The sequence below is a fragment of the Onychostoma macrolepis genome, chromosome 01, assembly GCF_012432095.1.
Source record: "Onychostoma macrolepis isolate SWU-2019 chromosome 01, ASM1243209v1, whole genome shotgun sequence".
Lineage (NCBI taxonomy): Eukaryota > Metazoa > Chordata > Actinopteri > Cypriniformes > Cyprinidae > Onychostoma > Onychostoma macrolepis.
In genome coordinates, this window is record NC_081155.1 from 38,829,672 (window position 1) to 38,845,833 (window position 16,162).

A 16,162-nucleotide genomic window follows, 5' to 3' on the forward strand; every position below is an offset into this window, starting at 1 on the left:
CACTCGCAGACACACACACTCACAGACACACACACTTTTGCAGACGCACACACTCACAAACTCTCACACTGACACACACACACACTCTCTCTCTCTCTCTCTCTCTCTCTCTCTCTCTCTCTCTCTCTCTCTCTCTCTCTCGTTCACTTGAAGCTTATTCATTAAATTATTACCATCATTGTAGTAAGTGCAAGGTTCATTTATACACCACATTTAAACACAGCTTAAGATGACCAGGTGCTATAAAAGAACTTTTAAAATTAAATACACACACAAATATATTTGTCAATAATAATCTATATGGGACAAAGCACAGAATATACACTTTTCTGACTTAGTAGTTTTGTCCTGTTTTCAGTCCAAATATCTAAAAAATCTTAAATCAAGATACATTTACTAGACACATGAAATAGCATAAGAAATTATGTCTTGTTTTCTGAAAAAACACCTCAAAATTAAGTGATTGTTTGCTTAAAACAAGCTAAATTATCTGCCAATGGGGTAAGAAAAATAATCTTAATGAGATATAATCTCAAACAGAAGTTTTAAGCATCACTTAATTTTCTCATGCCATTTTTCTTGTTTAGTAATCTGGGGCAAAAAAAATCAATAATTTAACAACACTGCGTCGTTAGCGTTGGTATTGTATCAGACACTTGCACTTAACATTATATCAAAATCAAGCCCAAGTTAATAATGTTTTTGAACAGAGAATGACGGAGATGGAGTGTTTTGTCTGTCATAACGGCTGTGACTGTTATCTGAAGCAGCAAGTGCATTGCATTTATATGCTTTCATCAACAGGTTATATAACTTTTATTGTAGCTATATGGGCGCTTCGTTTTTTCTTGTTGTTTAATACACTTGGCCAAAATCGCAAATTAAGCGCTTATGCACAGGATATTTAAAACGTATATAGACGGCAAATAACTAATTCTTCTCCACTCTTCAAACACACAAAAACATTATCCTTTACTGACATAGTGTTTGAGTAAAGAAAACGCTGTACTATTCAAACACCAATTATTTATTCACCCTTGCATTGCGAAAAAGCAGAGATCTCATCTCCAGGCTGTGCGCGGCGCGTCCATCTGAACGGAGGCGGGGTGAAGGTACGAGGTCTCGCTGAGAGCTTGATGATCCGATGGCGTTACGAAGTTTTACTGACAAGTTATTTTAATGCTTATCATTGGTTTACTATTTTTAAAACTCTCTGATTTAAAATAATAAAAGCGAATTATAAGCGACTCAAGTTTGGATAATTTTTCACAGCACCTGACTGGGCTAGGGTATGGCAACTGCCATACTCTGCCATACGCAAACGCCGCCCCTGCTCCCACACCTTGGATGACTTGGGTCGCACGGATTTCTCTGCCTCCGCCATGTATCTTTCCTCTACCTCTGCTCGTTTTTTTAAAATTTTTGCTCCGCCTGTCTATGAGGCGCCGAACTCTGCTAGCGTCAGTGCGCGAGAGAGACCGAGTGTGTTCACTCCGCTCCGCGCTCAACTAAAGTTTTTTATTTATTTTTTTTAAAAATCGAACGTCTCCGCGTCGCGCGACACAACGAATCGATTATGAAATTCGTTGCCAACTCTTTTAGTAATCGATTTTTATCGATTTAATCGATTCGTTGTTGCAGCCCTACTCTTAACATCTTTTTGTTCTTAAGTTCTAACGAGTGTCTTGTTGGAGTTGACATTTTCACTGTCATAATTTTGAGTGTACTTTTGATTTGAATTTGTGTACTTATGCAAGCAAAATACAATTCAAAAGCACTGATTTTCAGATTGGATTTTAGAAAAACATGCTTTACAGACTTTTCGTTTTGTCTTTTCAGTTTTATTTTCCTTTTTTATTTTTTTATTTTTCAATGTTGATTTCATTGATCAAAGTCTACATCAGTCAACAATTACAATGGTTTCACATGCCAAAATAATTAAAAGAAATTGTAATATCTTTGCATTTAGGCATATTGTCTGCACTCTCTTCTTCTTTGGAAGAATCACATCTAAAGACTTTAAAATGTTTTTATACTCGCAAACTCATTCTTTATTTTAATGAAATTTATGCTTTTTTTGGACTCTCTTAACTTTTTCATGTATTAGGGAGGCTATGATCCTGTCAAGACAAAGGTGATCCACCTGCAAATGAACCCAACCAGCATCGCAAAGCAGCAGCGCACTGAAGAGGTGGAACAGCTGAGGGTGGAGTGTCAACGCTTGAGGGAACGACTCCGGAAAATTGAGGCGGGTGGTGGCATGACAACAGATGACACTACTCTCATCATCCCACCTTCACAGGAAATACTGGGTAAATACCTTTTTACACAAGTGTTTTTGAAGTAGGGTGTTTTAATAGTCGGGTAGAGAAACAGTCCCTTTAAAGGTGCCATAGAATGGAAAACTGTATTTACCTTGGCATAGTTGAGTAATAAGAGTTCTGTACATGGAAATGACATACCATGAGCCTCAAACACCATTGTTTCCTCCTCCTTATGTAAATCTCGTGAATAAAAAAAAAAAAAGACCACTGAAAAATAGGCGAATCAGAACATAACACCGGCTGTGACGTAACAGTCGGGATCACTAATAGTTACGCCCCCAACATTTGCATATACCCGCCCATGTTCTAGGCCAGCCGCCAACGAACCATCAGAAGTTCTGCAGGTATTGTGAAGAAACAAGCAAGGACAACATAATTGAATAATTGAAGGATTATTGAAGGAATAATTGATGAGACATTTTTTTTGGTGAACTATTCCTTTAAATACAAATTTCACAAATTTGTATTTTGGACAAGTTGATATAGCTTGACCATTTGACCAGATTGATAGCAAATGGATTTCCACCTGTGGAGTTAGATATGTTCTTCCTGGTGATTTAGATATATAGCCAGGGCTAAATGTTTAATTGGACTCGAGTGGAATGTGCTGACGATCCATATTTCTTTGGGACTCATTTACTTACTTCTCTCTCTCTCCCTCTCTCTCTCTCACCCTCTCTCTCTCTTTTTTTTTTCTTTCTTTGGCCATCAGTTTGAATGAGTTCTGAAGGAGGCAAGAGTCTAATTAGGACTCAGACCCATGAGTAAACAAACACCCTTAGGTCTGCTTTTAAATTGGCCGTTGCTGCTGTTTTTCTTTATCTTTTTTGCTATTCACTGTTCCTCCCTCATTTTATGACCTCGTTTTTCTCCCATCTCAAATGTTTGATTACAAGCTCATGTGTTTGCACAAATCTAGTTTAAAATCAGTGAATAAATGTGATTTTTGAGGCTTTGTTGTCTTTACAAATGATAAGAACAAGTTCTCTGAAGCACTTAAACAGCTTTTTGGGTTTGTATGCTAACAATCTCAAACTCTTTTATAGAGGAAATTTTCTTTTAAGTTAGTTGTTGATCAATTATTTACAGAGATTAGAAACTATTCAAGTAATGGAAACTGGAAATGAACTAAACTAAATGTTTTGCATGGCATATTTAGTGTGTAGTGTGTAATATTTACCGTTACTGAAATTCAACTTGGGGCCTGTTTTTGACACATGCTCAGAGCATAAGAGTGTTTATATGTGTTTAAATGTGTGCTCATTACTAACACTGAGAAGACTGTGTATCCATATTTCCCTTTTGTGTACTAGCTTTAGGTAACAGGATTGGTTATGCCATCTCTAATATTGCAAGCGGAGGATAAACAGTGGCTCCAGAAAGAATTTGGACACTTAAGCCGCACTTGTGATGTATAAGTGACTTTACATTACACACAAAAATCAGACCTGTGGCATTTATTTTGAAGAAATATAGGACAATAGAATAATAAATATTTTGTGTCGAATAATGACAATTTGGTAACTTTGTGTGGTTGCCAAACATCCTGTTATAAATATTCCTATCCATACGAAAATAGATTTCTTAATTATTCCCCTGGGTTAGATAAAAATAAAAAGAAAGGTAGAAAATTTGCTCCATCAATTTTACTGAGGTTATATGAGGAAAAACACTAATCAATTCAGAAGAGATTAAAGTCATAAAGTAAGTCTGGAAAGCGCAAATGAACCTAGCCTCCTCAGGAAAAACTACTCCCCTCCTGACAGGGCATCATATCTCAACACAGTCCATGCAGCTTCAGTAAAGTTCATGACATGGTAATTGTAAGTGTACTGATGTAGATGAGGGCCACATACAGCACTTTTTAATTGCAGCTCATTTTAAAGGTGATTGTGTTGAGAGTTTAGTGTGTAATTTCTACCTTACTCTCTGTACGGAAAACGAACAAAGTGATTTTAAAAAGCTTCCAGCGGAGAAAAGAAGTGACATTAACATGATATATAATTAAAAGTGATCCTGATGAATGGTTAAAGGAAAAGGACAATTGAACAAAAGGCCGACTCTTCTAGTATGCAGCACATCAGTGCATTCAGTTGTGTGATGACTGAAACTTTTGCGGTTTAACTGCACTATTCTAGTGTGCAATTACAGTAGACAGTAGCAGAACACTTATCTCTCTTTCCTGCAGAACTTTTATTGTTGTAATCAAATTTTCATGAAGCCCCATAAGAGAATTCAAACTGCTGTTGAGGCCTCTGTTGTACATACAGAAGCCTTATATTAAAGCTGTAAGACACAGTTGGCGTTTCGGCTAATTTAAATGGTCAATTTTGCGTTGTTCTCTAATTAAATATTCAAATGAATGCTGAGATAAGACCTTGACGGGATTGGTGCCTTCTTTTTAACTTGACTAATTTGATTTGTCAAAATCAACTATTAGTTATTTTTTTGGTAGATTGGAAGTGAATTTTGATTAGAAGTTGATAGATTGCGGTAAATGGCAAAAATCTCCAGATGTATGAAACTAAAAGTTGGAGCTAAAAGTGTTCCAACAACTTTACCATGATATTCACCTTTTGTTATGTGAATTTTAGAGAGATTTTATGTGGGTTTTTGTTTTTGGTCCCTTTCATATTTTGTCTAAACCAACATTGTTGTCTGGTTGTATTACTCAAAAATGAAACTGGTCGTGTCATTACAAACCTTCTCTGAGTCACATTTTTTTCATGCAATTGCTAGAGACCAGTATTTTGGTTGTTGAGAAAAGTAACAATGTCTGATTAATGAACAAATCTTTCTTCTTGAGTTCAATCTTTTCAAATATTTAACTGTGCCATTTAAGAAAAACAGTCTCAATCATTTATTCATGAAGTAAACTAATCAACTTTGAGTTCAGCTCACTGGAGAGAAAGATTATAAATTAATAGCAACTTAAATTTTGGTCCTTTTCTAGCCCAAAGCTGATATTGAAAGGCACAGAATGTAGTGCACAAATGGTGAATAAATGATGATAGAATTACTCTTATAAAGTTACTCTTGAAGTTGGACTGTTGGGGTGTTTTTTTCAATCTTAAAAAAAAAAAATCTTAAATTCAGGCATTAGTACATATTGTCTGACGTCAATATTTTCCATTTAATTTTGAAATTGCATGTTTAAAATTACTTTTTACAAAATTTCTGCTCTTGTTCAGACCATATTATATATGCAGTATTATTTGAATGTTGTTATGGTTATGACTAAATACAATTTACATGTTCTTCAGACTTGCGCAAGCAGATGGAAAGTGCAGAACTGAAGAACCAGCGCTTGAAGGAAGTGTTCCAGAAGAAGATTCAAGAGTTCCGTACTGCGTGTTACGTTCTCACTGGGTACCAGATTGACATCACCGTGGAGAACCAGTACCGGCTCACTTCTGTGTACGCCGAGCATATGGAGGATTCATTACTGTTCAAGGTAGAGTCATATGCAAACGTGTTTGTGACTACATGACCCATGCAGTTTACAGAAATGTGTTTACATTTGGACACATTGTCATGAATTTCATGGGTTATGTACTTACAAACTAGAAGAAAAGTAGAAAGTACAGAAGGAAACCAGGAAAGTACACTTAAAATTTATTGAATCTCTGTTGTAGTTTTGCAGTTAGTTTGAATGTTGATTTTATGGTCACTTGATTATTTTAGGGGTTCTCTCTAAGCCGAGCAGATGTTACAGATAAAACATACCAGCAATCAAAGGCTTGATGCTGAGTTTTTGTTCAATTATAAAACAATGACATTAACATCAATGAGCTTTTGAATGACTTTGAAGGGCTGCCTTGGCAAAACTATAGGGGTTTTCAGAAAAGAAAGATGTGTTAGTTAGAGCCTGAAGCTTCGTACCCACAGTTGGTGGTTTGTTGTTCGACTCACAATTCTGAGAAGCGTGAAAATCGAAAGAGGGACTTTAAAACCCAAGGCCGAGGTCAGGCATCTGAAGAACTGCTGTTGTGTTTAACCTCATCTGAACCAGCTCAGCAGCTCCTCCAGCCTCAGGTGCATCTGAGTCTCTACAGGAGGTCATATCCTCTTCAGTCAGTGACTGCATTTGCTGAGGTGGGTGCAGATGAAGGCGCAACAACAATATAGGAAATTGGCGTTTTTACTTTAACCACAGGAAGTAGAGAAAAACAGTGACCTAGAATAACTCTTAATCATGGAAATTGCTGTGAGTACACTTCTTCTGGTAACAAGTACACTAGTATGTTGAGTGTCAGCCCCTGAGATGTGACTTCACTTTATACTTTCAGTTGATTAAGTAAGATTGGAGTGTTTTGAATTTTTATTGATAACACTTGAACTTGCAGACAGCTTGCACAGTATCAGAGAGTAAATCAAATGAAAGATTTCATAATGCTTTGAAATACACCCTTGTGCTCTTTCTTTACTTTATAGTGCACTTTTGTTTATTGTTGCATGTTTAAATTGCTTTTTTATTTTGTATTACTGACTGTTTGCTTCAGTATTTTCTTAAATCTTGAGGCAATGGTACTTCAAAATTCTGCATGGGCTACATTCCATTTTAACACAATTAAAGGAATAATTCACCTAAAAATGAAAATCTGCTTAAGATTTTCTTACCCTTGGGCCATCCAAGATGTTTGAGGAGTTTGTTTCTTTTATTAGAAAATATTTGGAGAAATTTAGCATTACATCACTTGTTCACTAATGGATCCTCTGCGGTGAATATTTAGTTTAAAACTGTTTTGGGCTTTTGAATTACACGCACGGTATGAATTTTGGAAAAAATGGCATACCAGTCCAAGTGGCTAAGCAACATAGACCGCACTGTGAATTGAGAGGCACAGTCAGTGGAAAAAGCATGATAAACCGTAAAACCATCAAAATCCTAAAAAATATAAAAAGTGATACACATTTTTGGTCAAACTGCCCAGGGGTGCGTTTCCCAAAAGCAACTATGGTCTTAAGTTCCATTGAACTCTATTGGTAACAATGGAACTTACCACCATAGTTAGCTAACGATGCTTTTGGGAAACACACCCCAGAACAGTTAACGTTAATTCCTAAATATGCTATTGTTTATTCATAATACATCACCTAATGTTAATTTATACAAAGTGAATATTCAAAAATTAATAAATAAACTAACAAATTCTGTAGATGTCTTGTTAATTGTAGCATGTCTAGTATATTACTTTTTACTGTGGTATCAAATCTGTATTGAGAATCATCAAATTTCTCTGGGGAAAAGTTAGTATTTCATGTTCATTAGGTTTTTATTCTGTTCAGTGCACAATATTGCTTTTCGCCATACAGTTTGCACATTGTGCGTCCACTTGATTTAAGATGGTAATCATCCTTCTTTTAATGCAAATGAGAAGACCTTTGTTCTTATTTTGGACAGACCTGTATATGATAAACCAAGTGTTATTAATGCAATATATCTGATGCAAGATGCATATTTAGTGTAAAACCGCATGCTCTTACAATGGTGTACCTGCAAATGTAATTTATCTTTCTTAATTAATGCTCTTCCTTTGTGGGTTGGAGAAATGTTCAGTAATCCCTTATAGACACACACATGCACACACACTGCAATAATTGGATTTAAGTTTTTGTTATTTGATCGGTACTTTCCTCAGGCTGTTTAATTAGAGCTGCAGTAAAGCTTCAGTGCGTCTGCATTCTGCTGTTATTATTGCTGTGTGAGTGCAAGCATTTACTCACATTTCTGTGTGCATCTAGGTGTGTTGGGGTAATTTAATAATACACATTATTTATGTGCCAAGGAAATAATTTGCTCTTTTTCACATTCTGTGTATGTAGCCACTTCTGATTGTCTTGCTGGTTTAGCATTATTTTATTTTATTTTTTAATATGTTGGGTTTGATAATCAAATTATTTAATCCGTTTATTCATTGCAAGTAAATACTAGACCGTTTCTAAAATAATATAGTGTTGTTTAGGCAGGTGCTCAGTCCTATCAAGAACTTAAAACTAAAAGCATTTAAAATGGTGGATTTAATGTCTGAAGGAACTGAAGTGTCTACAGTCCAGCACAAGTTGACTCATCTGAAGCACTCCAGTAGTTCTCGCTGTGTAAATGTGTATTGAACTGCATGTGCTTGAGTGTTAAACTGTTTTCACTCACCATTTCTTTTCACTTTTCAGTCAGAGACAGCTGGAGTGATGGATGAATTGGAGTAACGAAATAACTTTTTTTTTTTTTTTTTTCCTGATGCAAAAGCCAGCTCACAACCGAAGCACAATGAGTCATTAAAGCACCTTTATTAAAGTGTCAGTTTTTTAGATGTTGAATTGATGTAAAATACTACATACTGCAGGTAAAATAATTATTGAACGCGTCATCCTTTTTCTCAGTAAAATATATATTTTGAAAGGTGTTGTTGACATGAAATTTTACCAGAAGTTGGTAACAAGTAGTCCACTCATACAAAGAAAACAAAACAACTAAGTTCAGAAATTAAGTTATGTGTTAAATCTATGGAAAGAACTAAAGAATGGGCCAAAATCACACTTGAGCAATGCATGCAACTAGTTTCTCCATACAGGAGGCATCTTGAAGCTCTCATTACCAACAAAGGCTTTTGTACGAAGTATTAAATAAATTTCAGAAAGCATGTTCAATGCTTTTTCCCTGTCATTCCATTTTATTGCACGCAACTTAATTTCTGAATTTATTTGTTTTGTTTTCCTTGTATGTATAATTACTTTGGTTGTTACCGACATCTGGTGAAAATTTCATGTCAACAGCACCTTATTTACTGAGAAAAATGGTGACGCATTCAATACTTATTCTACCTGCTGTATATCCCAGTTCAATGTGAAGAGACTATTAAACAAGCCATTTTTATGCTGATTTCCCTGAAGAATGTAAACACTGTGGCGCTTTGTTACTACTGATGCACAAATTATACACGTAAAGTTAAAGGCACTTGCTTTTTGTTTTGTTTTATACAAAGTTCCATTTGCAAACTAGTAGCAAAGTAGTTGTGTTTGTTTACTAGAGAGCACTAATAGCTTTTCAGTTGTGACCAGTCAAGGAAAAAACTATTTATCAAAGAAGTTGTAGTAATTTGTTTGGCAAACTGTAATGGCCAATTAAGTGGGCACATTATTACAGAAACTCTAAAGACGCTTGAGAATATGCCATAGTCTTCACAAAAATGTCAGAAATTTGATCACAATAAGCATTATGTGCACTGTGTTTAGGAAAGATGGTTTATTCTCTTTTCTCAATATAATCGCCACTGGATTTTTTTTAAAGAATGGGCACTTGAAGATAAATGAGTGAAATTCCAGTCACTAGAGCAACGCTTTAGTTATGTTATGTTATGATTTGATTCAAACAACGGCTTTGAAATTCTTCTGTTTCTGTCTGAGAAGGAGGAAAGATAATGAGAGACACGGACTTTTTTTTCTCCTCTTATTTGTCAAAATATGACTCATTGTTCTCAAAATTCTTTTGGGAATCTGTCAAAGTCATTGAATATCTTCCTTGTTTTGCGTTTGTGAAGCTTTCAGCTCTTCTAAAACTTGACAACACATTTACATGGGTTTCTAAATGTTAAAAAAGCAAAAACATTTGTTCAGTGTTAAATGAGAGCTTAGATATTTGCTGTTTTTAACACAGTCAAATAGTCATACCCTTAACTGTCAGCTTCTAACATTAGATCAAGGCTGCAACACTTCAGTGCGTTCAATCTCAATTAATCCTCTCTAGTACCTTTTCAACAGTTTGGTGCCAAAGCCGGTTTCCAATCTGGAACTATTGTGTGTTCTTAATTTATAAAAGTGGTTGTGGGGTAGAATAACAGTTGGTTTAACAAAACTAGATGGCACCCATTGTATTTAAAACAGCTATCGCCACCAAAATGGCAAATGTGACAACTTATCCAGTTGCTATAAATTTTATTCAGTGTATATATAAAACAATTTCTGACCGTTGCATCAAAAATGATTCAGAATCTTTATGTAAACACATTACGTAATTTGCTAAAATGTGTTCTAAAACTCAGACTGTGGTGCAGCATGTTTATTTATTTGTCCTGTTATGTAGAAACTGTCACTTAACGTCATTGTTTGGCTCAGTGGAATCAAGGGTCAGGCACTGGCCCTGCCACCATTTTTGGTGGAAAATGTTATAAAGTTTAATTTAATGGTGACACAGATACACCACACATTTATTACAGGATTTCTGTTTTGACACTAAAACACTTTGTAATCAGTGTATTACATTTATGTTTATATGTATGTGTCTTATGCTCTTTGTGAGTTTTGCTTACACCAGAACTGAATTTTTCCACCTGAAAATGAGATGCAAAATTTACAGAATTATCTTTAATGTTTCAAGTAATCAATAACGTTTTAATGAGAATGAAATATATTTTAAACTTTTAATCAGTGCATAATTATTTTTAATTTATTGTTAAGTTTAAATAACTATGTTTTGGTTCCTTCTAGGGTTGTTAGTTGAATAGAAAATTAATTATTCAGATGAAAAATTGATTACATATGCCAATTAATCACAATCAGTATTTTCTGGAAAAACAAAACTCCCAAATTCTTATAATTTTTAAAATAATTTAAATTGTAAGAACGTTTATGGGATTTATGTGCAGGTCTGATGAATTTTGTTAAAAAAAAATCAAGTTGTTAAATTGCCAAATTTAGTTTGTGTCTGCATGCTGCAGCCTATATTGTATGCTTAAATACAGAGTCCACAGCTGTTCTGTTTAAAAGTAGTTTAAAAAAGCTAACGGGTGTTTCATGACATCAAAAATTGATATGATATTCGCATAAGCACTTTTCATCAAACTCTGTGATGACTCAGCTTTTGCACTCATGCTTTAAATGATGGCAATGAATATGCGACTCAATATCTGGTGTCCTTCTCTTTGTCACAGTTTGCCTTGGTGTACTGAATGTCCCCTTGGGGATGAATAAAGTGTCTATCTATCAGACTGTCCGTCTAAGTAGAAGTGCAGAGGTACATTCCATACAGAAAAATGTGTGACATTACTCCAAACGTTAAGAATATGTAAATTAGTCTGCGGTTTGCGGCTCTCCAAAAAAAAAGATTACTTCTAATAACCTGGAGAACCGAGACTGAAATGCAATCCGTTTTTGCATGATCATATAGCAGCACTTCCAGATGTTATTACATGCAAAACAGGGTGCCAAAATGGGACAGATAATGTGGGATTAACTGGATTTGCAGTGCTTCAGTAGGTTAATGTTTTTTTTTGTCGTCGTACCTATGAAAGATTTATCTGTAATAGTTTTCACCACTGTTGAAATACTGATTGAGGAAGCATATGTTAATGCCAACTTGCTTGCATCCCCGATGATTGCTGGCTTCAGTATTTCACTTCAATTGTTTTATGCAACTGGAGGCATGAAAAAAACTTGTATCAAATGTAAATGTACTGAATATTGAATGCTTTTCTATCTAATTTAATAAAATGTGTATGTTGTGTTTTAAAATAGCACTTCGGAATAGAATTGTTAAATGTTTTTTATCATTTATGTGCATATTTTTATTTTAAACAAATTATGTATTCCCTAATGATTCTCAACTTACCCTTTGACACAAGGTTTTTTTGAAAGGTTTCTATATATTCAGTTAATAGCAAGAATCCTGGAATACTTTGTCTCGCCAACTGAATGACACTAGCAAAAAGCTGCATAGTTCATCCCACTCTTCAGTACTGTTAAATGACATTTGGAAAGTGTCCCAAATTTTAACATTAATGTAGATTTTCACAAGTAGATAAATAGTTTTTTCGTGGCACTTTCACCCTCATAAAGTTGAGAACGTTCATTGAAGAGTACATATATATAAAGAGCACACTGACTTTTCAATTGCCTAAATGAAACTAATTGCTAATCACCTCTTCAGGAAATTAATAACTACAAGAGCAGGTGTGTAATTATATTACCTTGAGAGAATCAGATCCCAGAACTGTTGACTTGAACGAAGGAACTTAATAGCAGTTAAAGGAATGAGGGTTTGGCTAAGCTATTTCTGTTCACTTTTACATTTAAGTATGCATTTAATTCATTACTTTAACTTGAGACAAATTCTTGTACTTGACTTAGAAAGTACTATATTTCTGTAGTATAGCAATGCTTTTAATATAGCATTCAATTCAGATTTTTAGCAGCTTGCTATCATATGAATAAGGCTATGTGTGTGTGTGTTTTGACTTTGCCTGTGAAATTAGGCCTGTTGAAGCCACCTGCGACCCTACTGCTGAAGATAATTCACTGTCAATATTTGTTAACCTTGAGTTACACACAATCACAGACACTCATATGTTACCATTCACACACTCCAATAAGATTTTATTGTGTCTTCTGTGTTGTAATCTGACAGTTGTGACATATTGATTGTAATTTTAAACAAAGAATGTTGGCATTGAGTGCTGAGCATTAACAGGCAAAGAAATATGCATGAAATGCTTTATAAAACATAGAGACAAATGACAAAGCGTGCAAAGCGTTTAAACCTTTTTTTTTTCCTAGTTGAATTCAGATCAATGAGCCTTGAAGTTAAACTTCGGAGACAACTGCTGTCTCTCTGTTCATTAGTTTCATATTGAACCATGGTTAATAGTTTCAGCAGATGTGTGTAAAGTTTTTAATTAGAGTTGATGTTAATACTGTTCTGAGCTTTTCTTTCATTACTTTCATTACTGTAAATCATGATGTTAGAACATACTCGCAGGGGACACAAAAAGAAAAAAAAGAAAAGGTTTTAATCCTAATAAGTGCATTTTGCATGAATTTTATCAAATCTGTTACTTTTTGATTTTGCGGATAACCGTGTTCGTGTTTATTATTACAGTGCAGAGTGGTTATAATAAGCCGTGTAATACTGTGTACTGAATAGCTGTAAGGTTGCTTTGATATTCTGATTTGGGTTCTTCAATGTCTGTAGGACTTTTTTGTCATCTATGTTATTGTTTGCCAGTCCAAAAACATAAAAATGGCACACCTCTCATTGAGCCACACTATGAGATACTGTTCATACTGTGTCTTGGACAAATGGTGCAGAGCGAGTTACTCTCCAAAGTTTAATACTTGGGGCTAGTGGTTTAGAACAGATTTTGTCCTCTGATTGTCCATTTTCTTTATATAATGAAACCTTGTCCTCTCAGTGTGACCGTGAAGAGAGTCAACCAAATGTTACGGGTATATATTTTTCTTCAAAGCCCTTTTGGTTTACTGCATTATCAGGCTTTGCAGTGACTCGATACAGTAACTGAATCTGAGCCAAACTTCAGTCCAGCTGTTAACTTTAGTTGCGGGCGACTCCTGCAGATAAACCAGTTTGTATTGATTGAGGGCATATGGAGTATCATCTTAACGTCATGTTAGCATGGACTCATCGTAGACTTATTGCTTATGAAATTAGATTTGTGTTCTTAGAAGGGCATTCTGGGTAGGCAAGAAACTGTGGTCTGAAAACAGGGTCTTTTCTTTAGTAATTTACCTTTTCTAAACCAGAAGCCAAAGCACATACTGGTCCAGTAGAAATTGTTGTATCGTTATTAATGTTTGTAAAGACTTGAATAAGAATGCTTTTGGGTTTATTGGTATTGATCAATAATTTTTAATTTTTACTAATAATATTTAATTGTGCATGCTAATTTTCCCTATTTTTATATTTAGATTTTATTTGCCGTCATCTAACACTCAAAGTAATTAAAAAAAAAAAAAAAAAAAAATTAATAGGCGTAATCTAAACTAAATATCTAGCCATTTTATTTTAAAGTGTTTTTTTTTTAATACTGTACATTATGTAAGGGATAATACATGGCTAGCTGTGCATTAAATGATTTTAATGCACGACGTTGAGGCCAAGAACACTAGGGGTGGGGGAAAAAATCAATACAGCGTAGTATTGTGATATTTTTCGCGCCAATACTGTATCGATACACGGACGCCAAGTATCGATCTTTTATTATACTGTTTGGTAGAATAATAAAATCAATTTCTTTACAGTCCACTAGATGGTGGTGTGTTTATTTTAATTTTTTTAATATATTTTTTCTGGTGAGGTCAGCTGGTCACCTTCAGCATGCAGTAAGTTAGTAAAATAAAGATGGCAGCATCGCGGAAAGTTATCAGGAAAGCCCCGTCCGCATTTAAATCGGATGTATGGATTTATGTCAGATTTGTAAACAAGAACGGAATCACGGAATCGAGTTATAAAAACGGAATATACTGTACTGTTTAACACAGAATGTCACTTAAATCAAATCACAATATGGACTTGTATCTGTAAATATTAAGCTGCAAAAGTCGATTTAAATATGAACCCTGCATGTTCTGCCTGTCTCTGTGAATGAATGAATGGCACAGACGTGCGGTTTTGTTTACTACATACACTAATTGAGGACATAAATACATGAACAACATCTCCAGAACTGCTCTGAGAATCACTTCACGAGCATTTTATCGTTTCATTTGAGTAAAACTAGCTCATATCATATGCACACAGAAATGTAATTCACGGCAACCCGACAAAATAAAAGTTATGTTTTACTTAAAGACATTGTGCCAGAAATGTATTACTATTATTTAGTAGAATGTATGTGACACTACTACTACTGTTGAAAACTTAAATTTTATAGAAATAATCACACAATATGTCTTCCATGTTTTAGTTTTAATTTTAATAGTAAATCCTCTTTCTTTGCCAAAAAATAGAATGCGTTTAATTTTCATTAATTAAAAGATAAATTAAATCAATGTTTTATGCCTTCATTTGATAACCAGAAATATTTAAATACACAACACAAAATTTCTGAGGGGGGGCCCTATACAGGTGCTGGTCATATAATTAGAATATCATCAAAGAGTTTATTTCACTAATTCCATTCAAAAAGTGAAACTTGTATATTATATTCATTCATTACACACAGACTGATATATTTCAAATGTTTATTTCTTTTCATTTTGATGATTATAACTGACAACTAAGGGAAATCTCAAATTCAGTATCTCAGAAAATTTGAATTTCATATTTTCATGAAAGTGTTGGTCAGTTTGTCTGCTTGACAATCCCATTTTGCACTGCAGCAATAAAATTGAAATGAGAAATGTTTCTTTTTAGTTAAAACAGACATTGCCAAAGTTTTCCTTTTGGGGACATAATTTGAAGTTGGAAAAAGGTAATAAATTGCAATATCGCAGAATATTGTAATATTTAAAATCGCAATAATATTGTTCCGCGACAAGTATTGTGATAATATCGTATCGTAGGGCCTCTGGTGATTCCCACCCTTAAAGAACACCCCGCCGCAAAGGTATAACCACCCACTTATACCTTGGTCATTTGCCAGCATTTACAAGTTCAAGCTGTTAATGATGTTTTGCAGCGCAATATTTGACCGGAAGAGTAAAAATGACTTCTTTTTGTCAGTTACGGCTCATTACCACTAGAATTCTGCCTGCTTCAAATCAGACACAGAGATGAAATAGTGTGGTAAAGATCACATTTATTTGAATTGATTCTCAATTGAGAGAGCGAGAGAGATGACAGTTGTGTGCGTTACCTTTGTCTGTGTGTGTCTCTACAAACAATGAAGCTGTGTTACTTCAAAAACAGTGATTTTACACCTCGTTGCTGAGGAATATAATGTAGCGATCTAGTATCTAGGCTATTTTATTAATAAAAGTCGTGGGGAAGTGTTGACAAGTTCGTGTGTGCGTGCGCAGTGCAATCCACAATCTCCAACTCTCTCTCTCTCTCTCTCTCTCTCTCCCTTTCTCTCTCTCTCTGTCTCTGTCTCTGTGTGTGTTTGTGT

At 34.8% G+C, this 16,162-nt stretch overlaps 1 protein-coding gene across 1 annotated transcript in view; it reads left to right on the top strand.

Annotated features, from left to right (window-relative positions):
• The window catches only part of mad1l1 (mitotic arrest deficient 1 like 1), a 68,037-nt gene that overhangs the window by 34,004 nt on the left and 17,871 nt on the right, over window positions 1–16,162 (top strand). The window contains exons 16-17 of the mRNA XM_058769841.1: window positions 2,108–2,312; window positions 5,588–5,778. Of these exons, the coding sequence (XP_058625824.1) occupies window positions 2,108–2,312; window positions 5,588–5,778 (396 nt within the window). The remainder of the gene's footprint in view (window positions 1–2,107; window positions 2,313–5,587; window positions 5,779–16,162) is intronic.